Source organism: Solanum lycopersicum, chromosome 9 (genome assembly GCF_036512215.1).
Source record: "Solanum lycopersicum chromosome 9, SLM_r2.1".
NCBI lineage: Eukaryota > Viridiplantae > Streptophyta > Magnoliopsida > Solanales > Solanaceae > Solanum > Solanum lycopersicum.
In genome coordinates this window covers 28,584,953-28,607,147 of record NC_090808.1, presented here as the reverse complement: position 1 = coordinate 28,607,147, position 22,195 = coordinate 28,584,953, and the positions used below count along the sequence as shown (strand labels likewise).

General features: G+C 34.6%; 2 protein-coding genes across 2 annotated transcripts; one reads left to right on the top strand and one right to left on the bottom strand.

Annotated features, from left to right (window-relative positions):
- Positions 1 to 282: 282 nt before the first annotated feature.
- LOC138338458 (uncharacterized) lies at positions 283 to 1,083 on the bottom strand. The gene is made up of 2 exons (XM_069289421.1): positions 1,060 to 1,083; positions 283 to 984 (listed from the first exon to the last, which is right to left on the bottom strand). The coding sequence occupies exons 1-2, from the start codon at positions 1,081 to 1,083 to the stop codon at positions 283 to 285; spliced, it is 726 nt and encodes a 241-aa protein (XP_069145522.1).
- Positions 1,084 to 7,946: 6,863 nt separating this feature from the next.
- LOC138338457 (uncharacterized) lies at positions 7,947 to 8,450 on the top strand. The gene has a single exon (XM_069289420.1). The coding sequence runs from the start codon at positions 7,947 to 7,949 to the stop codon at positions 8,448 to 8,450; it is 504 nt and encodes a 167-aa protein (XP_069145521.1).
- Positions 8,451 to 22,195: the final 13,745 nt, after the last annotated feature.

Here is a 22,195-nt window from a genome sequence, read left to right as displayed (position 1 = left end):
AGTGTCAGAGTCTCTTATGCCATAACTCAGAAGCATTTTCTCTTATCGAATACACCACTTGTTTTTCCCCAATGGATTTAATGAGAAACTTTTGCCTCTCATTTTGACTTTAAACAAGTCATGTCCTGAGGCTTCCTTGATCAAACAGTGTTTATCTTTTAAATACAATTTGAAACCTTTTTCTAAAAATTTACCAACACTTAACAAGTTTTGATCTAAATCTTGTACATAAAGAACATCGGAAATTTTTTTAGTACCTGATTGTGTTTCAATTGTAATAGGTCATATTCCTTTTACCGAAATAAAATCGCCATGATCTATTATAACTTTTGTAACTCTAGTAGGCTTCAAATCTTTTAAGAGATCTTTGTCATGAGTCATATGTTTTATGAATCCTCTATCAATCGGCGAAGCCTCAGTTGAAATATTGCCTGCAAAACACGATGCCACAAAGAGTTGATCCTCTTCCTGTACATTAACAATCTGTGCGTCTGTGTCTCGTTGCTTGAATTTACTCTTACAAATAATTGCTTCATGCCCTAGTTGGTTATACTTACTGAATTTAGCATCCCGCCTTTTCCAACACTTATATGGCGCGTGCACATTTTTTCCATAATGCTTACAAAGAAGATAGTTTCCTTTAACGCTACCTTTTTTGCTTTTGTTGTTGTAGCTAGCTTCTCCTTCTCCATTTATTGGTTGGTTCTTCTTATTGTTTTTATTTTTTAATCTTCCACTCTCTTCATTCTTGACCACCAATGCTCCATCTCTAATTCCATCTTCTCTTATAACCTTTCTTTCTTCTTGAGCCTGCAAGGAATTCAATAATTCCGCCAAAGTGATATTTGACAAATTCTTGGTATTCTCCAAAGTGTTAATTGTGGCTTCAACTCTTTTAGGTACAGTAACCAGAATCTTTTCAACAATATGCGAGTCTTTAAACTGAAAACCAAGTAATTTTACTCTGTTGCTATGGTCATAAGCCTGTCAGAGTATTCTTATTCAATTCTTTAATCTTCTGTAACCCAAAGTCTCTGATGAGATTCAGCACTTACATACCTTTGATACAATCATCTTCTTCATATTATTCCTTGAGATAAACCCATATGGCTGTTGATGATTTTAGAGACATGATACGAGTGAAAATTATTGAAGAGATTGCTGAAAAAAGACATGTCTTTGCCTTAGATTTTCTGATTTTCTTGACCTTGTGATTTTTGATTTGAGGCATTGTTGGGTTTCCGGGTAGCATAAGAACTTCATAGTCTTCCTCAATTACCTCTCAAATATCTAGAGCTTCGAGATAAACTTCCATCCTCACTGCGCACATGTGAAAATTTTCACCATTGGAGATAGAAGGTGCCATTACAAAGAAACTTGAGCTTTTTTCCATCTTTAGTCTATTGTTGTTTCTGGTTGTGGTGCTTGAGTCGCTTGAAACAATCACTCACAGAAATATCCACAGATCCTGCAAGATAAAAAAGTTGTAGATACTAATTGTTGGTAAATTTTAGTAGTATGAGTTATTAGAATGCAGAGAAGTCAACAAGAATACTGGTTGAAGAACATTTTTATTGATGTCTTCATATTACATTTATAAGACTGAATGGAAAATAATAAGAAGTAAACCCACTACTAGTATATTCCTAACTTGCTAACTTACTCCTAAATAATAAGAATAGATGGCTAACAACCAATTAAATAAGTCTTATCTAATATAAGGTAGTAAAAGTAAAAGTTACTGGAGTTGAAAAAGCAAATTCCTAACAAAGAGTGTAGAGAAGAAGTAATTTAAGGGAATAGTTTCTTAGGTGTTACAAGGACATGAATTGTAAACCTCAAATTATAGTGAAGAGTTGAATGATGGTTTTTGAATCCTAAATATGTTTGTTGATTTACTTCACACAATTGGTAGAATGCACTCTCCATCAGACTCAAATATGAGTCAAATCATCCAAAGCCTTTGTGTACTTTACTCATTACGTAAGGATGTCTTGGATCTCTTGAATAATTAAATAACTTTTGCTTGAGAATTGCATTCAATAATACTTCATCATACCCCTTAGGCTCAGGAGGTATATATGATATGTAGTCATTCTCCTTTATATCAACAAAAAGACCACAACACAGAGAGTATAGTTTTTGTGATTGTGAGTTTGTATGAGACTTCTTACCCATCTTTAGTTTGGGGTTTTGAACTTTCATTCTTTAAATTCACAATTGAAAATTGAAATCAAAGTGGTATTCATTATAAAAATGCTTATAGTAAATTGGATTTGACTTAGATCATCTCCAACCCACCTCTAGTTTACTCTCTATTCTCTATATTTGGAGAGTAAAATAGAGAATGGCACTCTAAGACCATATCCAACCCACCTCTATTTTACTCTCCATTCTCTATATTTGTTGAGTAAAATAGCGAATGGACGCTCCAACCTATCTATATATCGATCTCTATTCTTCAAATATAAAGAAGTAAATAGTAGTTCTCCAAATATGGAGAACTAATATTCGCGCTCTCTATTTTACTTTTTGACTATTTTATTATTATTTCTATTAATTTATAATTTACATATTATTTTATATATAATATCATTAATTAAATATCTAAATATTCATACTTCTTTTTAAATCTAATATAATATTTTGAAAAATATATTATTTAATATATAGTACTTTCATTTCAAATTAGAAGTATTTTAATTTTTTTCTATTTTTCATAAATGATATAATTTGATTTTATTATTAATTTTCACTATAAAGAAAAAATACAATTAAAATGATAAGGTGAAAAATTTTATTTAAAAATAATATACAAAATTTGATAATTTAAATACAACATAATAATACAATGCATAACATTATAATTTAAATATAAGATAAAATACATAACATAATAATTAACTTGGAATGAATCAAGAATCATGCCGAAAAGATGAATATGTATTCGGAATTTTCAATCCCATTTTGCAGTTATTATAAGACCGTTACCTTTTGAGGAAATAAATTTCTACATGAATAATAACTACATGCATTATACTGGACAATATGATAATTTAGGGTGAACATGATCTTAATGCACCAATTCAAGATGTCGTAGAGGTTCCAACTACAACGACGAAAATGGTGGTAGATGAAAATCTCTGATTTCAATAATTTTTAGCTATACTTAAAAAAATTAAGGACGATGATGCTCATTTTGAACTCCGTATGCATTTATAGAGCATCTATAGAAGTAACGTGATAGTTTCAAAAATTGTGTGATTATGTAATTATATTTCAATCTCATTAGAATTTGCCCATTAATTAGTTTATATTAACATATTTTCTTGAAATTTATGTTATTTAAAAATTTAGAGTAAAATATCATTTTATATTAAATAATTTTTTTTAAAAAATGAAATGTTATATCTTAAGAAAATTATATAACGTAATTATTGGAAAAAATAAGGGATTTATATTATGAAATAAGAAAATAAGAATGAAACAGAAATAATAATATAACATTAACGAGAGAAAAGGATTCGTTTTTAGAGAATGATATAGACAATTGTGTTGGAGTTGGTTGTTTGGAAATATAGAGAACTTTATATTTGGAGAGTAAAATTTAGGATAGGGTTGGAGATGTCCTAACCAACCTCCAAATCACCCATTATTCTTCATTTATAGAGAGGTGAATAATAGTTCTTCAAATTTGGAGAACTTCTATTCACACTCTCTATTTCACTTTTTCATTATTTTATTAGTATTTTTCTTACTTTCTAATTAACATATTGTAAGACCTCGAAAATGATTTAGGTGAACAAGAGTTTATAAGGTTTTAATGATTTTGTAAGGTCCTAAATTGGTCTATTATATGGTTTTGAGGCAGTTTCTAAGAGTTTAGGTGCATTGGAAGTTAAACGCCAAAGAACGACTAAGACATTCGACGTCTAAGTTACCTATGTGCCTCATATGTGATTCTATGTGTTTATGTGTGATTAGTGAGGTTATATGGTGATTAAATTATTTATTATATCATATATAGGAAGTGTGCCAAGCTTCGTGAAGTTTGGATATTATATCATATATAGGAAGTGTGTCAAGCTTCGTGAAGTTTGGAGGTCAAATGTCCAAGAACGTCCATGACGTTCGAAAGTGCTGCCTTGAAATGACCTTGTGTGTCTAAGCATGTTTCATCGAGAATTACCTGTTCGTTTTGAATGAAATTCATGTGAGAGGTCCAAAACTTGTATACGGTCATGTTTGGGTTGGAAACATTCGGGAAAATATCCCTAAGGACCATCCAAGGGTTCTTAAGGAAGGTCCCAAAAGTTGGTGCCAAGACTGTCCATGGCAGCTCCAAATGACTGAGGCAATCGACAACTCGTGGGCAAGTTGATGCACCGTCGATGGGTCCCATTGGTGGATATTTGGTGTTGGTAGAGAAGAGAATCATGTTGAGTATCTGAACCCAATGACGGAAGGACAGGAAAGACCATTTGTGGACAAACGGTCCATCAACTGCCAACCGTCGATGGGCATTGTCCCTGCATGCAGTTCACTTCCAAGTGAGAGGTGCACTTGTAATTTCATCCCACTTACGAATAAGTGGTTTGGAGGTTCCTAAGTGGTATTTTGGGTATTTTAAACATGTATATAAGTCTTTAACACTTAGAAGATTTCATTCTTCCAAATCAAAACCCCAAATCCCTTAGAAATTCCCTAGAATTTGGTTGGAGACAAAACTCAAGGAAGGGCTTGGATTGAAGAACTTAGCGGAGATTCTTCATTAAATTGAAGAATTGGATTCATTTAGGTATGGATTTTGATCCTTTAAACTCTCTTCATCAAGGAGCCAAACTTTCAAAGATGTTTACTAAAGTTTTCAAAGTTGAATTATCCAATTTCATGATCTATATCATGGGTTGTTGCATTAATGGTTTATAAACATTTAATAATGATTGAGTTGTTATTTTATTGATGATTTTTACCTAATTAACCTTTTGATAATTTTGATGATTTCTAATGTAGTTTTATGTAGGCTATTGATTGATGTAATAATTGTAGTAAATTGATATCTACGTTGCATTAGATTGATGAAGATGTAGTAATTTGACATAGTTTCATGAATATTGTTATAATTATGTTGAATTGTTGGTTATGTCCATGTGTAAAGGCCTTGTGATATCAAATGTGGTGATTTGGCATTGGATTGTGGTATTGAGAAGGGATTGGTGGTAAGTTGCCCTATTTACTTTATTTTTATGATTATTAGGCTTCAAATATATTGTGATTGAAATGTTCCACTTATGGTGATGGTGTTATGTGCTTTACTTGCAATTGATATGACCTTGTCGATGTTATTTTAAGTAATGTAATGATCATGGCCTTGTTGGCGAACTACTTGAAGTAATGTGATTATTTTTTTACTTGATTATGTGAAGGATGATAATGGTTATATACATGTTAAGTAATGTGAAAGTATATATGTATTCTATTGATGTTATGTAGGTGATCATGTTAGACTATGAATGTGGCTTTGTGTGTATAGTTTAGGGTTGATGTGTGTTATTCCTACTTTACTATATAAGTCTATGATGGTCATATTTATGTTGATTTGATAGTATATATTATGACTTGAAGATTATAAGGGTTATTTCTATGTGCTTCTAGAATGACATTTATTATGCGTTAAAGTGAAGTATGTGGTGTCTTATCTTGGTTGACTTCTGTCCCTTGATTGATGTATGTATCAAAGTGAATATGTGATGTCTTGACTTAGGATGCTAAAGTCTCTTAGTCTTGAATGTATGAATGACATGTGACCTTAAATCAAGTTAAGAGGGTCTCTTAGGTGAAACCTTAGACCTAGTGGAAAGGTTATGAATATGGAAATAGTAAGCCGTAATAGTATCTTTCCAAGTAAAGGAATGATAGAATTAAGGTTAATTGGATGGAAAGGAATCATATCAATCCTTAGGAAAGTCATCATGAGCTTCTTTTCTCCATTGGGAGGTAGCCCTAGTGGAACTTTCTTTTGTAGGGTAAATGTGATGGGTTATGAACTAGATATGGAACCCCTTTATATGAACCTTAAGTGTAAATTACTCTATGAGAACGAAGGCTACCACCGAGTGAGTATGGTAAGGGAAGTAGTTCTAGTTAAAAACTGAGACTATATTATAAAACATTACCTTCATATTTCTTAACCATGTGCCTACATGGGATGTGTCTAAGTTTTACCATTGGAAAGTACAACACCCTCATTGGAGTAGGTTAGAACTTCAACTTCCACTTCCATGTCTTGTTATCATGTTCTATGTCGGTTATTGCCTATTCTCATATCATGGAATACCTATTAGCATAGAGAAGTTTTATGATGTTTAGGTGGTTGTATGGGACGCTTTCTAGACATTATATAATAGGCTTTAAAGGTGTTATTGTAAGATCCTAGGTCTTGTCCAAGACCATTACTTGAATGTCCTTTATGTGTTGAATGTATCCTAAATGAACAAATGAATGTAATGACTTAAGTTTAAGAACGTATGTTAAATGAATAAGTACTTATCTAGAGTAGCTAAAGGTTGTTTAGTTAAGGTGTGGAGGGGGCATAGGAATGGTCACTTCGTATCCTACCTAGATGAGTATTAAGAATGAATCTAATTAGGGAATATGTTTATTATGTGGACATGATCTTAACTTATGAAGTTTAAAGGATCATTTAGGTAGTCTTGAAGAGGTCAATCGTGGACGTTATCTTCTTGATTTACTTCAGTAAGTCTTTTGATAGCCTTTGATAAGAGAATGTCATATTATCTATATGTTGATATGTTTAATGTCTTGTAAAGTATGTATGTGTCTTATTATAAGTCTTGAGGGTCATTTAGGTATGCTTAGGGAGGTTGTATGGGCAGTCTCTCTTTTTGTTGCTTAAGTGAGTCTTAGGATAGCTTTTAGTGGGATGATTACATGATGTGAAGTGTCTAAGGATGAAGTAGGCAACTTCACTTTAAAGTGAGTGTAAGTTAGCTTTAAAATGTGATTAATTGCTTAATTGTTATCTTATGTGCTTCTAAGTTGTTAAATGTTTTCTTATGATTGTAATATGATTTTTATATTAAAAGATGCACAATATATGCTTTTATCTATCTCAATAGTTGTTGGTAGGTGAGGAGCATTTGGGAAGTGAAGACTTGGACCGTGGCATCATTCAAGAGAAGTTGAAGTATGTCCTCATTTTATTCGGGAGCATAGATGTCTTTTATGTTTCTTATTGTAGTATTATAATATACTAAGTATTTCTATATTAATATTGTATATGGTCCGTGTCTGAAAAGTATTCTCGTGTCTTAAGTTTGATGAGATTGAGACTTAGTATTTCCTATGACTTCATATGAAAGAGTTTTTAAAGACTATGATATGTTTTCATGAAAATTTTTAATTATGTACTACTTCTCATTATGTATATGCGATGAATGATATGTAATGGCTTGTACAAGACCTTTCCAATCCTAGATTACCCCTAACTTCTAGGGTGTGGTTTTGGGATGTGACAAGCTTGGTATTTGAGCATAGGTTATGAAAGTAGTATTAGGAATCAAAAAGTTTCATCAAGTCACGTCTAGTAGAGCCTTGACCATCAGTGTGAGTCGTGACACATCGATGGGTGAGAGGCTAAAGACGATAGAGTTTACCCTCTTTTCTACTCCTATGTCGTCTCGTAGAGTAAAAGTTATGAGTACTCTTTGCTTATTGTTTTCCTTATGCTTTAGGAAGATGAATGCAAGTAGGACACCGACTAGGAGAGTAGAGTCAAATGCGATGCAAGAGGAGATTCCTCTTCAAGTTGAGGAAGTTGAGCAAGTTGCTCAAGGTGATCAAGTCCCTATTGTGGGTGGATGTGATGATGTCCCGGGTTGAGTAATAGGGATATTAGAGAAGCATTGCTTGCTTTAGACCGAACCATGACTACTCAAGTGGATTTGGGTATGGTGCCTAGGGTGAATGTTGTGGAGAACATTATGACATCTAGGTTGAAAGACTTTGTGAGGATGAATCCTCCTATCTTTCTTGGATCTAAGGTGGGAGAGGATCCCGAAGAGTTCCTAGATGGAGTGTACTGGGTGTTGAGTGCTATGGGGGTTACATCTAGGGAGAAGGAGGAGTTGGCTTCATATCAATTGAGGGATGTTTCTCAAATATGGTACACTAATTGGAAGGACAATAGGCCAGAGGAGTCGGTTCCTATTGAGTGGAAAGAATTTAAGAAAGCTTTTCTTTGTATGTACTTTCCCTGTGAGAGGAGAGAATCTAAGGTAGAGGAGTTTATCAATCTAAAGCACGGCAATATGAGTGTCGAGGAATACCCTTTGAAGTTCTCAATGTTATCTAGATATGCCCCATATCTTCTATCAAATCCAAGGGATGAAATGAGTCAATTTTGTGATGTGTGTGGCCGATCTAGTTAGGGAAGAGTGTCGTACGACAATGCTACATGATTATATGCCCCTAGATAGACTCATGGTGTATGCCCAATCGATTGACGAGTCTAAAATTAGGAGGATGTCTAGAAACTTGAAAAGGAGTGGTTCTAGTGACCAAGAGTAATCTAGGTTTCAGAACAGGTTCCAAGGTCAAGAAGAACCTAGGAATGCTAACGTAAAATTGGTGAAAGCGGGTGGTTCTCAAAATGTCAAACCTACATGCATCACTTGTGGAAAAAAGGAATTATGGTGAATGTTTAAGGGGTACCGGGAGTTGCTATGGTTGTGGCAAGGAAGGACATAGAGTGAGAGATTATCCTAATACTGCTTCTAGAGGAAAAGAGGGTAAACATGTTGCTCCTACTGTTCAAAAGGATTATGATCCAACAAAAAGGCGTTTCTATGCACTTCGGGCAAGAGCATCAACGCCAGATGAGAATGATGATGAAGATGAGGGTAAGTCCTTTATTTTCTCTTATTTGTGATATGATTTCCTTCTGGGGGAGTATGGTTAGTAAATGAGATAGAAAATCCTAGAAGTATGTTGCTGATATATCGTGGTTTCACGATATTTTTAATGTTTTTTCCTTAAGTTTAGTGTTTGTCCAAAAACCTTTTTGTATTGATTTTTATGTAAGTTTCTTCTTATTTGCGGGAAATCTGTCCAAAGATGAACGCGGAAGTTTTTGAGCAAAGAAATGCAAAAGATACCACATATAGAGCTTATGACAGTCCGACGAGCCTGTGATGGATCGTAGGTGGCATCGTAGTGAAGTTGCTGAAAGAAGATGGGGAAGTATGACTAACTGTGGGATTACGGAAGTCTACAACTGACCGTCATAGCCACGACGTTCCGTTCTGCTGGTTCATTGCAATGATCAGAGAGTAGTCCTAGTATCGAAATTCAAAGATGTTTAAGTATTATGGACGTAGACCCTTGATGGAAAGTCGTGCTTGGAACGGTCCATCATACCTGTCGTTGAGGGTAATTAAGAAAGCAATAGAACAATTTGTAAAGTATGGGACGACGGAGGCCATGACGGCCCGTTGTGACTACAACAGTCCATCACGAGGTCCGTCGACTTGGACGCATTTTGACAGATTTTCAGTAATTAGAATCCTTCTTTTATTAGGTTTTTATTTTTATTATAAATAGTTTGAAAAACATCGTTTTAGGGGATAGAATCTTTGATATTAGACTTTTTGATAGTTAGATTTTTGGATAATCTTTAGTTCTCTTGTTCAAGTATTGAAGGATTATATTTCAGCAATTGTTACTCTTTTTCTACAATTGATTGTTGGTGCTTTTGTTGATTAATCAAGTAAATTTCTGCATTTTATTCTTTCTCATTATAGTAAGTGCATGAATTCTTATATTAAATATATGAATAATGTAATTATGACCATGGGTAACTAAACTCCATAACTATGGTTGTGGTAACCATTGTTGAATAATGAGGTAAAAACTAACTAAAATAGTAATGCTAGAATAGTGTCTTGCGTGTATTGATAATTCTTTTGTTTAGAAGTATTTTAAACGGATGGCCAACGTTAGAACTCGCCTTAATGCTACTTGCCGGAACAGGGACGTCAATAATAGGAAAAGAATTATAAACATAGATTTAGTGTATATCTAATAGGCTAGTGTCGATTGGTACGAGGTAATAAATTAGTCAAATATCGAATACAATGCTTAATATGAGGTAAAATTAAGGGTTAGTATGGCAACACACTTAGCCGGACTAAGGTACGGAGTGAAATTTTCTAGATGCCGAACCAAGGATTTAGAGATACATAACTTATCACTTTACATGCAAGATACAAGGAAAGAATTGTTATAGTTAGAATTATCAAGTTAGGAACCTGTGGGAAACACTTAAGCCCTAGTTACTTTTATTAATTGATTAAGCTCTAAGCTTTGAACATGTTAGTTGTTTACTTTACTCTAGTTAGTTACATTCATCAATTTAGAAATAAAAAACACCATTTACTATTTTTTGTTTTCTAGGAAAATAATTGACTAAATAATAGTAATAATAGAATAAAGTAAGTCTGAACTATTTTTTTCGTGGGAATGATCCCAACCTCATTATTTGGGTTCTTTACTTGATACGACCGCTTTACTTCTTATTTGAGAAGTAAGTTTGAGCGTATAATATTTTGGCGCAGCTGCCTCTCCCCCACGGCTGCATATAATATAGTTACATGGGATCGTGCAGTTCTGATGGCGGCGATGATAGCCGGGTTTGAGGTGGACTTCGCTTGGCTTCTATAGGCGGTCATGCACAAGAGGGATTTCAAGGTCACCACTACTTAACCTTTTCCATGCATGATATTTTCCTTATGAAGGTCCGCAGGGGTGCCCATCTGGCACATTGATCATCTCAAGACTCCAATGAGCACTGTTTATATCTGCCTCATCAAGGATGAGGCCAATGAGTTGGCTCCACGCAGAGGGCCCCGTCCAGAGTTTCCTCCTCTTGGTGAAAATCTTGCTGATACGGTAGCGCATGTTCGAATGTCTATGAAGGATGCTTCTGAAACCACTGACCCTACCCCGGTCGAGTCTATCCCGGGTAGTAACACTGCCCCTAGTTTCTCTCGCTCAGCCCCTTTCCCCGTTCTGGTCCCGCTTTCTAGGGTCCATAAACTAGAGACTCAGATGGCCACACTTCTGCATCAAATCCATCCTTGGATGCAGAGCTCTATTGCTAAGGCGGAGGAACACTTGGAGCATAAGATGGACAAGCACATAGAGCGGAAGATCGCTGAGGTTCATCAGCTCTTAGACACCAGCCCATCAGGTGGACGTGTTGACCCTTCAGGATGCAGTTGAGATTCTGTGAGCTGATATTGATATGATCCTAAAGGCTAGGGTGCCCGAGTCTGAGGGCCCATCTTCAGAGCCTGCTGAGGACACAGTGTTGGAGGCTTTATTCGCCACTTCTGAGATTCCACCACCTCCCCCTCGAGAGCATGACAAGAGGCGTAGGGGTCGAGAATAGGGTGATAGTAGAGAACAGAAGAAGGAGTGCCATGAGATGGAGGCTGCGAGGAGAGCCTCGATTGCGGATGAGGAGGCGCGTCAGATCAGGGTTTTCGAGTCCGCTATTGGGGCATCTAGCTCCAGAGATGTGGAGACAGTGGGAGGCACTACTGATAGTGTTGTTGCTGATGAGGACAGTACTGAGGGTGTCCATACAACATAGGTAATGGGTTCTGAGGAACCGGACCCACCAGCTTCCTGATCGCCGGTGCTTTGCGCCCCAGATTGGCTTCACCTACCACTCTCTTATCCCAATTTTTTATGCAATGAGGACAATTGCATATATTTTTGTTGGGGGTGGGTTAAATGGAAAGTGAGTTCTAGGATGAAGTCTGAGTAGCCCAATTCACGATCCTCTTTTGGGTTTTTTTTGCCTTTGTTCTTTTTCCCCAAGAGACAGATTATTTTTATTGTTGAACCGGCATGTCTATATCTTGTGTACATAGTATAACTCTGAAGCATGATGTCTAAAAAAATGATATCTTGATGTAATGAAAATGATGCATGGCTAGGCACAACAATTCATAAATGTGTGGCTCTAAGTATGACATAGAGATACACCACTACATAACCCTAATCTAAGACTTGAACTAGGTGTCTGATAATCTGGTAGAGTAATGAGATGTCAGGTGAGTGTGAGGAAAATTTAAATATAACACTATTTTTACTGACCTAGAACTTGCCTGGTTAGTCCTGCTAGAAGTAAGTTGTAATAGACAATTAGAAGCCAAGTGTCAATCGAGGATGAATGTTGTCCAAGTAGGGGAGATTGTAAAACATGAAAAGTGACTTAGGTGAAATAGAGCCTAATATGGTTTTAATGATGTTATAAGGTCCTAAATTTGTCTACTATATTGTATTAAGACAGTTTCTAAGAGTTTAGGTGCATTGGAAGTCAAACTTTAAGGGACAACTAAGACCTTCGACGACTAAGTCACCTATGTACCTCATATGTGGTTCTATATATTTATGTGCGATTCATGAGTTTATGAGTTCCTTAAATGCAGTGTGGATGTTTAGTAAAGTTTGGAGGTCAAACGTCCATGACGTTCGAAAGTGTTGCCTTGAAATGACCTTCTGTGTCTAAGCATGTTTCGTCGAATTTTATGTGTTTTTTTTATGAAATTCATGTGAGAGGTCCTAAATCTTATACAAGAATGTTTACATTGGAAACATCTAGGTAAACATCCCCAAGGAACATCCAAGGGTCCTTCAGGAAGGACCCAAAAGTTGGTGCCAAGACTGTCCAAGGCAGCCCAAAATGACTGAGGCAATCGGCGGCTCGTGGGCCATTTGACGCCCCGTCGATGGGAGCTGTTGGTGAAGACTTGTTCTTTGAACATAATAGAACCATTTTGAGTCTCTTAACCCAATGACGGAAGGACAGGACGGTCCGTTTGTGGATAAATGGTCCGTCGACTACCAACCGTCGATGGGCACTGTCGCTGCGTGCAGTTCACTGCCAAGTGACAGGTGAAATTGTAATTTCACCCCACTTCCAAATAAGAGGTTTGGAGGTTTATAAGGGGTATTTTTCGTATTTTAAACATGTATCTAAGTCTTTAACCCTTAGAAGATTTCATTCTTCCAAATCAAAACCCCAAATTCCCTTAAAGTTTCCCTAGAGCTCCATTGGAGTCAAAACTCAAAGAAGGGATTGGATTGAAGAAATTAGTGGATATTCTTCATCAAATTTAAGAATTAGCGTCATTTAGGTATGTATTTTTATCCTCAAAACTCTCTTCATGAAGGAGCCCAACTTTAAATGATGTTTTCTAAAGTTTTCAAAGTTGAATTGTCCAATTTTATGATTTATTCGATGGGTTTTTGCATTAATGATTTCTAAACATTGAATAAGATTGTATTGTTATTGTATTGATGATTTTAACCCAAATAACCTATGAACCCATAAATTTGATGAACCCTAGTTTCTTACTAAGTGATGAGTGACATAATATTTATTTAATGTTGATGAATTCTAATGTAGTTTTATGTCGGCTATTGATTCATGTATTAATTGTAGTAAATTGATATCTTTATTGCATTAGAATTATGAATATGTAGTAATATGACCTAGTTTCATGAATATTGTTATAATTATGTTGAATTGATTGTTATGGCCATGGGTAAGGGCCTTGTGATATCAAATATGGTGATTTGAAATTGGATTGAGCTATTGAGAAGGGATTGGTGGTAAGATGCCTTATTTACTTTATTTTTATGATTATTAGACTTCAATTATATTGTGACTAATATGGTCCACTTATGGTGGTGGTGTTATGTGCTTTACTTGTAATTGATGTGGCCTTGTCGGTTGTCACGAATGGGGAGCACCCTCCAGAAGTATCATGGCGTACTTGACCTCTCGAAGGTCTTATACAAGCCCATTTTTATCATTTATTGTATCGACATAGTAAATTTAGCAGAAATTTAAAACTTTTCATAGCACATAATATGCTAGAAACTTACTCTCATATATAGATAAAACATAAGTCATAATACATGTATAAACCTTAAGTCTCTTTTCTATCTTAGACTCAACAACTTTGGAGTACGTTAGGGACATGGACCGTAAGACACATTACATAACTATACATATTTAAGGACTTTACATTAAAGACATAAGTAGGAGATCCCTGAACTTTAAGGATTCCTTTAATTGATCTTGGGAATCATCTATCAAGATCTTCACCATTCAAGACATCCTTTAAAAATCCATAACCTACACTTTGTGTAAAAAGTAGAAAAGAATGGGATTAGCACAAGAATTTACTAAGTATGGAAACCATGCAAAAACATGCATATAAAAGGGACATTTTTTTAAAATCATACTTATTACTATTTGAGAAAATCTTTATGAAAACCTTTAAGCAAAAACATTTATATCATTTTCATACTTCATACAAACGCAATCAAAGGTCATACATCATAGAAAAGCACATATAGAATTTAAATCCAAATTGAGGTCACTTTACATTGAACTCAATTTCCTTTACAGTAAACTCTTCCTTTAAATTCATTAGTCTTCCCAGAAATCCTTTAGGGATACTTGGTGCAATGTATCACCTTAAGACCATAGGGAAGTATATATATAACCTACACAAGACAACGCATACCATCATAGAAGAATAGTACAACATAGACATAGTTAAGCCAAGACTAAAAGGACATTACAATGAACTCCTAGTCAATAGGCACATATACTTGTTTTTACTTCACGCTGAACCTTATAAGACCTAACTCATGCCCCCAATCTAAGTCTACTAGTGCAATGTAAATATAAGGCCCCATTACCTCACACATACTTTATAAACCTATCATGAGGCCACAAGCCGTTACATCCAAATCATATATCAACATAATAAGATAAGACAACTTCATCTATGTTAATTAAGACCTTCACCATATAGTTAACAAGATCAACATCATGCATAAAGACTCATATCATGTACATCTTCATATCAAGTAGACAAATACTACAATATCATGCATAAAGGACACATACATAGTGACATGTATTAGAACACCTTACTAAGACTTCGTAAGGAGTAACTTGTGCAATGTTTATATAGGTTCATTCCTTCCACCTATCCTAAGTAACTTAACTTAAGTCCTCCTAGTTAGGATCCTATTCATTTACTTCCATTGTCCATTTTACCTTTAGGGAAACTATAGTCTCAACCGACACTAAGACCATGGGTGCTAAACATGGAATTTGGTGTTGTTGAGCTTTACACCAATGGATGGTGTTCCTACATATCCAAGGTAGAATTTTGACATACATCCTAGAATCCTAAGTGAATTAACTTTGCTAGATCCTATGTGGCAAGCATAGTTTATAGAACTTGCAGGAATCATGGTAATATCAACTCAACACCCTTTGTTGGGTCATGAGGTTATCCATCCCGTGAGGATCGTAGTGAAACCTACCTCCCCGACTTGGGAAAATGTCACTCCCTCACATGAGGACCGTAGTGAACCCTACCTTCCATATAAGGAAAGTATCACTCCCTCATCTACAAGTTCACTCTGTTCTAAGCTAAGTTCCCTTTATTGAAAATCCTTTATTAAATTTATTATTAAAAAACATAGGCTTAGGATATTCATTATTCATATACTTATAGCATATTCAAGCACCTATCTAGTTTTTGAGTATTCTATGAAACACCTCTCAGTGTTCCTGCATTAAATAGATCATCATTCATGTATATCAGTGTATACATAGATGTGACCAAATTTTTCACACACATAGTGTTACACATGTACATATATGAATGCGTAGGTCATATATGAGCAATCCTTTCATATATCTACTAAGACACTATGCATATTCATACCTCATCATATCATATACATCATATTCATAACATTTTCATATATCACACCTTCATGTACTTAGAAACAAAACCTAGGAACTATCCTATTAAGATACACATGCGCAATGTATAGACAAGGTCCCATACCCTTGCCTATACTAGTAAACCTATCAAGTCATCCTAGTAAGGGAATACAAATCATACTTTCATAACATCACCTTAATATGAATAGTAGTAGACACTAGTGAATATGAGAACTACCTTTTATTTACACACAATGACCTATACTAATTGTAACATGTATGTAGAGTGAGTGTGTGTACATTTGTCAACATAAGCACTTACAGGCCGTCAACAAACACATAGAGTCATCCACCCTCTTAGACCATAGCACTCTTGCAAGATTAGATGACCCAACACATAATAGCATAGGAGACAAGTCAACATCATTTAACACTTAAGAATCCTAACTTCTACTATCCATGTATTCACATAGGGGGTACATAGGTAAGGGATAGTTAACCCTTTTAACACATCAATGGAAGCACCTATACTTTACCCTAACATGGATATACATATTCTCAAGCAATAGCCACACAACCTAATTCACAACTAGAATAGGAAAGTAGGCACAAACTTCTCATAGTGTCATCATAAGCACATATTCATAACATAATCAATTTTCCTTCAAGGCCATGGTAAACACATATATAATTAAAATAAAGTAAACACCTACACCATAAGTGGACCATACCACACAATGTCATACAAGGCTTCATCAACATTTCCATAAAGAATGGAGAAGTTGAAGAGTAGAGGAAATAAGCATTCCTACCAACTCCTCAACCTTTAATACTCATTAATCTATGCAGCTTTTTTACAAATAATTCATATATATATATATATATATACATATATCAGTATCTAAATTTAATTTAATCATATAATAAACCATGTACGAGTCGCTACAAGATTATACTATAACATAATACAACATATCACATACTAGGAAAGTAGAAGAAGATAGATCCCTAGCTAACTTCACTTGCATTGATTTTTAAGTCATATTTCATAGATAATATCAATATTATACAGTAGATAATAATACATTTAATAATATAGAAATCATGCTTAAAGCACTTCAAGATCAAGCTACAACATAGACATTAGACTTGTCCATTTGCTTTAGTGTTGAGAGGGAATTAACCAACTCGATTGATTCTCTAAGACCTTGATATTCGATAATTGAACATATCATCATATAGATAATATTATCCACCGATAGACTAGAAGACTAGGTCGATTCACATAAGCCATCTTTACTTCAATCATACAAGATTCGTCTTCACAATCCAATCATGATGCTCACTAAAATAAGTAGATACAGCAAACCTAACATAATCAAAATCCACATGAATCCATTAAGAAACCAATGTTACAGTGAACCATGTAAACTAGGCTAAGCATTATCAGATCTTCATACACTGATCCTCATGGATCCTTCAACATCATTCAACATAAATTCATGTAAATAACAGTATATACAATCACTTAAACATAATAGAATCATAATTCAATCAGTAGCAATTCAAGATCACAAAGCCCATGCAAGGCTAAATATTTTTGGTGAAGAAGCAGGGGTTCATCATACAAATGGAGTAAAATTCATGTTAAACCCATTGTATTAACTCTAATTAATCATGATTCAATCTTTCAAAACCATTTTATAAAGAACCCATGGTAGATCAAAAAAAGGACTTTGATCATATTTTTTTTCTTCTTTCAAATTAATGAGAATGGCTCTCTGTATGAAAAGATAAATAGATATGGAGATCACCATAACTTTGTGTATTTGAAAACCTCTAAGACTTGATGATTAATATATGTATAACCTATCTTAAATCTGTTCTTTAGCGGCACCAACAATGGTGGTTTTAGAGAGAACATTTTTGGAGGAAAGAGCTCAAAACATATGAGTTCATTCTAGAATATGTTGATCCCGTTTTAGATGACTTATATAAACCTAAAATTGAATAAATTAACATATTATATTCAGTTTAGGACGGGGGGTGAATTTCCCATTCACCCCTTAAATGAAACAGACGTAGCCTTCAACCTACAGTGCACCAATAACGGAGGCAATGACGAGGCGTCATGCTGTAGACGGCTTATGTCTGGCTTCCGTCGCCTAGCGCTTAGACAAATTCTTGAATTGTGATATGACCAAACCAAGTGCCAGTAAACGAGACTTGCTCGATGGGCCGTTGTTGCACTAACGATCTATCGTTGGGTCCGTCAGTGGACACTGCCCAGGCAGTGTCTTCGACAGCCTTGGGTCCTTCTTTTGGAGCCTCTTATGGGTCCCTTTAGAAGTCGTACCTGGATATTTCCAATGTGAATACAAAACTTAAAAATTTATAGAACTTCAACATAAATTTCATCGAAAACAAACTTCTACAAGACGTCCAAACAGTTCAAGCCCCATCAAGACACATTTTGAACATCTTAAGATCTATCATTTGAACGCCTTGGACGTTCTTGGTCGTTTGACCTCCAAACTTCTTGAAAATTCATATACTATAATTTAAAATGATTATAAGCCATTTAAATACTTTATAAACTCATTTAATACAAATTTAATCATGCATAGACACATGAGGCACATAAGCGACTAGTCATCGGATGTCTTGCTCGTCCCTTAACGTTCGACTTCCAAATAAGTTCAAACTTTGCACAGTGACTCTAAACCATATAATAAGACATTTTATAACCTTATAACATTAATACGATCATGTTAGGATTTATACACCTTATATTATTTCTTTTTTGGGGTCTTACAATATCCCCCACTTGGGAACATTCATCCTCGAATGACACTAAGGACACTTAAATCACAAAAAGGTTTTCAATGCATATTAGAGCATTTCGTATAATTCATACCATAATCAAATAGAAGTTAATGTTCCATACTTTACAAGGCATACAAGTTCACATCGTTTAGCACTCAATGGACACAAGCAAGCAAAACTTACATTTACTCACGCTTTAATACAACAAACACAAAGTCTCATTTAATGTTCATAGGATAAACACCCTCATCCTAATCATAAAATTGTCATTGAACATTAATTCATTAATAGATACTCTTGAAAGACCACATATAGGTAGATTACAACATACTCAAACTTACTTAAGCACTCATGCTTCAATGTACATAAACTTGAGTCAGTTGAATCACACAGATCTTTAGTAGTTAGACGTAGTGACATGAAGGTCATACTAAACCATACCATGCTTAGTTCTGTCTATGGAGGAATGTCCTTCTCTTCAACACACTTACATGTATCCTGAGTTCACACCTTAGCAGGGTACAAGGTCAATTCTTTAAAAAAAAAGAGAAATTCTCAACTTTTGGAACCAATACATGAGCATGTATTCTTCCTAGTGAAGTCTAAAGGGTAGATCAAACCAAATACATCACAACAATTAGGAATCCATTTCACAAAGTTTCATTTTCAAACATAGTACTCACCCTTACAGTAAGCCTCATTTTAGAAAAAATAACACAATTCATAGCAACACACATGAACTCTTAGCTAAACATGCTTTCACTTTTTTCAAGAATGAGCCTACAATGATGCATTCCAAATAATAAAATTCACATAGTTTTTAAGAGATTCAATGCATTTCATTTGAAAGAGACACAACTTTCTAATTTAAGGCTAAATATTACACCTCACAAGTGACTTCTACCATGTTTCTTATCTTATCTCATGAATTCAAATGCACAACTAGCATATCAAGATGTAACTCAATATGAGAAAACATGGATTCTTATAAGAAAAATTCTTTCATACACTTGGAACATTCATAATAGCTTCAAGGTAATGTCAATCAATACATACACATATAAGGTCATGAAATTCATACTTTATGCAAAACTATTATTCATGGAAAAGTTTACTAAGAATCCATTGTTTTCGAGTTCAAGTAACAATAGAAGGACAAGTTATACACACCTACAACCTTACAATTCAAAGACTATCCCCCCTTAGGGTAAACCCAAATTAGGAGAAACTTAATCCAACCTCAAGAGTATCTTAACTAACAAACTTCATTTTAATCACTTAAAGTGATTTCTATTACATAAATCAATATCATAACGCAAAAGTATTTTAAACCTTATCACCTACGCAATTTATCCACAATTATTCATTTATGTCATCTCATTCAACCACATAAGGTTTGTATACAATACAATTGACACCAAGGCCACACATCATTAGGGGAAACAATATAGGAGACTTTGTCTTAAGGACTCTTTGTTTTCTTTCAACATTAAGGTAAGGTAACTTCTAGGTCAATCAAACCCACCTCATCACCCTACAAATATAAGAGTAATACCCTCAACTCTAGGGGAAACACCAATTCCACAACATGAAGGGACTCACAACACAATAAGAAGTTAGAAACAATTCTATGACTCATCATGCCATAAGACTCTCCTTTTTCATTCCAAATATCAAAACTCCTTTTCACATTCATTACATGTTCATATACATTCTATACACATTTCAACCACATCAAATCAAAGAAAAATTTAGTTGATTCTCCAAAAATGTTACAATAAGTTGCCTAGCTTTACACTAATCATGCTTCAAAATATCCAAAATTACAACATTTAGACAATTAAGGGGACAATCATGACAATATAAGATACAAAGCTTTACTAACTCATCATTCATAAGCATGCATACTATCATTACAACTAGGATCTACTCTTTAGAAAGGACTCTAATTCATACTAGCAACTCATCAAGTACCACTTATATACAAAGGAAAACAATGCACACTTTTAAACACATATTCTTAGGGTAGCATACTTTCATAGGTAATCACTACACATCTCAAGTTCAAATAATAGTATTAGGCTACCAACATATAATATCATATAGTAATAAAACATTCCAAAAGAATTCACTTTAACCATAATAACTTTTGACATGCTTTAACTATATCATGACATATATTTCTCAATGTAACATGTTATTTCACATAAGTTTCATACATAGCCAAAATTGTCATCACATCATCAAATAAGACACAAGTCACCTTTGCACATACTCATTCAAACCATAAAACAAACATAAGCATTTAAACTCACCTTTCTCCCTCAAGCATAGATACAATCTCATCCAAGCAATCATATCTAAAGAGACTACCGGACAAGAAAACATAAGAGAAAGATCTTATAGAGTTAAGTTCTATGGCACGATATGAGATTGATGAAGAAGGGAAACTCTATCATACTATAACCTCTCATACCATTTGATGTGTCAGGACTCACCACCAATGAAAAAAGACTTTACTAGATGTGTCAATATGAGACTTCTTAGACCTGAGACCACTTTATAAACCTCGTGCTCTGATAGCACATTTATCACGACCAGGGAGAACCCCCCAAAAGCAACATGGAGTACTTGACCTCTCGAAGGTCTTATACAATCCCATAGTTATCATTCATCACATCGATATAGTAAATTTAGCGGAAATTTAAAACTTCTCATAGCACATCATATGCTAGAAACTTCCTCTCATCTACAGATAAAACATAAGTCATAATACATGTATAGACCTTAAGTCTCTTTGCGATCTTAAACTCAACAACTTTGGAGTATATTAAGGACATGTCCCATAAGACACATTACATAACTATACATATTTAAGGACCTTACATTAACGACATAAGTAGAAAATCCGTGAACATTACGGATTCATTTCATTGAGCATAGGAATCATCTATCAAGCACTTCACCATTCAATATATCCTTTAAGCATCCATAACCTACACTTTGTAAAGAGTAGAGAAGAATGGGATTAGCAGAAGAATGTACTAAGTATGGCAACCATGCAAAAACATGCATTTAAAAAGGACATTTTCTTGAAGTCATACGTCCTTCATTTTGAAGTAAGTATTTATAAAAACCTTTACGCAATATCATTTATATCATTTTCATACTTCATAAAAACACAATCAAAAGCCATATATCATAGAAAATCACATTTAGAATTTAAGTCAAAATTGAGGTCACTTTACAGTGAACTCAATTTGCTTCTTAGTAAACTATTCCTTTCAATTCATTAGTCTTCCAAGAAATCCTTTAGGGATACTTGGTGCAATGTATCACCATAAGACCACACGGAAGTATATATATAATCTACACAAGACAACGCATACCATCATAGAAGTATAGTACAACATAGTCATATTTAAGCAAACACTAAAAGGACATTACAATGAACTCCTAGTCAATAGGCACATATACTTATTTTTACTTCACATTGAACCTTGTAAGACCTAAATCATG

What these genes read in the sequence shown, in the direction of transcription:
- LOC138338458 (XM_069289421.1), bottom strand. Translation starts at nt 1,083, where the DNA reads ATGAAGAAGATGATTGTATCAAAG. An exon ending in AGAAGATGATTGTATCAAAG is followed by an intron (nt 985 to 1,059) that starts GTATGTAAGTGC and finishes ATACTCTGACAG; the next exon opens with GCTTATGACCATAGCAACAG.
- LOC138338457 (XM_069289420.1), top strand. Translation starts at nt 7,947, where the DNA reads ATGACTACTCAAGTGGATTTGGGTATGGTGCCTAGGGTGAATGTTGTG.